The 747-nt window shown below is 51.5% G+C and overlaps 1 protein-coding gene across 1 annotated transcript in view; it reads right to left on the bottom strand.

Annotated features, from left to right (window-relative positions):
* Positions 1-747, bottom strand: part of LOC111671846 (ephexin-1-like) — a 19382-nt gene that overhangs the window by 6164 nt on the left and 12471 nt on the right. Inside the window, exons 4-5 of the mRNA XM_023429072.2 lie at positions 422-672; positions 35-195 (exon numbers count right to left, since the gene is read on the bottom strand). Coding sequence (XP_023284840.2) covers positions 35-195; positions 422-672 — 412 coding nt within the window. The remainder of the gene's footprint in view (positions 1-34; positions 196-421; positions 673-747) is intronic.

The following is a 747-nucleotide window of genomic DNA, read 5'->3' as shown; positions in this document are numbered from 1 at the left end:
CTGATCAGACTTTGGTTAAGAGACCTTGTCCTACCTCTCACTGGCTTTCATGACCTCCTCGATGTTGGAGAACAGGAAGTGCATGTCGGACTGGCTGAGGGTGGTGATTAAAACAGGGTTACGTAGGAAATGAGTCTCTAAAATTTCCAGACTCTTGTAGTAGGATGCTTCTGAGGTCACAAGCTCAAACATGGCCTAGACAGAAAAGCACATGATGAGGCCACATTAATATCAATAGTGACTGGAGATCTCCACATCCAGAGAGCAGCTGATGATGAAGCTCTAAGACACACAACACTCATTTTCATTTTTGTATTTGAAAAATTTAAATGCAAAAGTGATAGACACCAGCAATAAATGCAACCTTCAGGGAGGAGCTTATGTTCAGGTTTTGGACTGGGCCTAATGTTCTGTGACTCACCTCCTGCATGATGATTTCTCTGTGAGGTAACTTGCTGAGCAGCCCGCTGGCCTGCACGGCCTCCAGGTTCTGCCACAGGCTCAGTGAGCGAGCGCTGTTCCTCAGCTGCAGCTGTAACGCTGGGGGGGACGTGACGCCCGACACCGCCGCCACGGTCCCCGCCGTGACCCCGGGAGAGAGGTTGTCACGCTGCCGCCGCTGCTCGATCTCCTGCTGCTTGGAGGTGTCCCGGTATTCCTGGTACAGGACGGCTGGAGGGTCAAAGGACAGCGAGTCAGTCGTTAGGCACACGTGGTATTTCTTGTTGCCAGGGTAACCACAGTGTC

The sequence above is a fragment of the Seriola lalandi genome, unplaced genomic scaffold, assembly GCF_002814215.2.
Source record: "Seriola lalandi dorsalis isolate HSWRI2012SDOR001 ecotype SW California unplaced genomic scaffold, Sedor1 jcf7180002054887, whole genome shotgun sequence".
In the NCBI taxonomy this organism is placed as follows: domain Eukaryota; kingdom Metazoa; phylum Chordata; class Actinopteri; order Carangiformes; family Carangidae; genus Seriola; species Seriola lalandi.
This window is presented reverse-complemented; position numbering and strand designations above follow the sequence as displayed.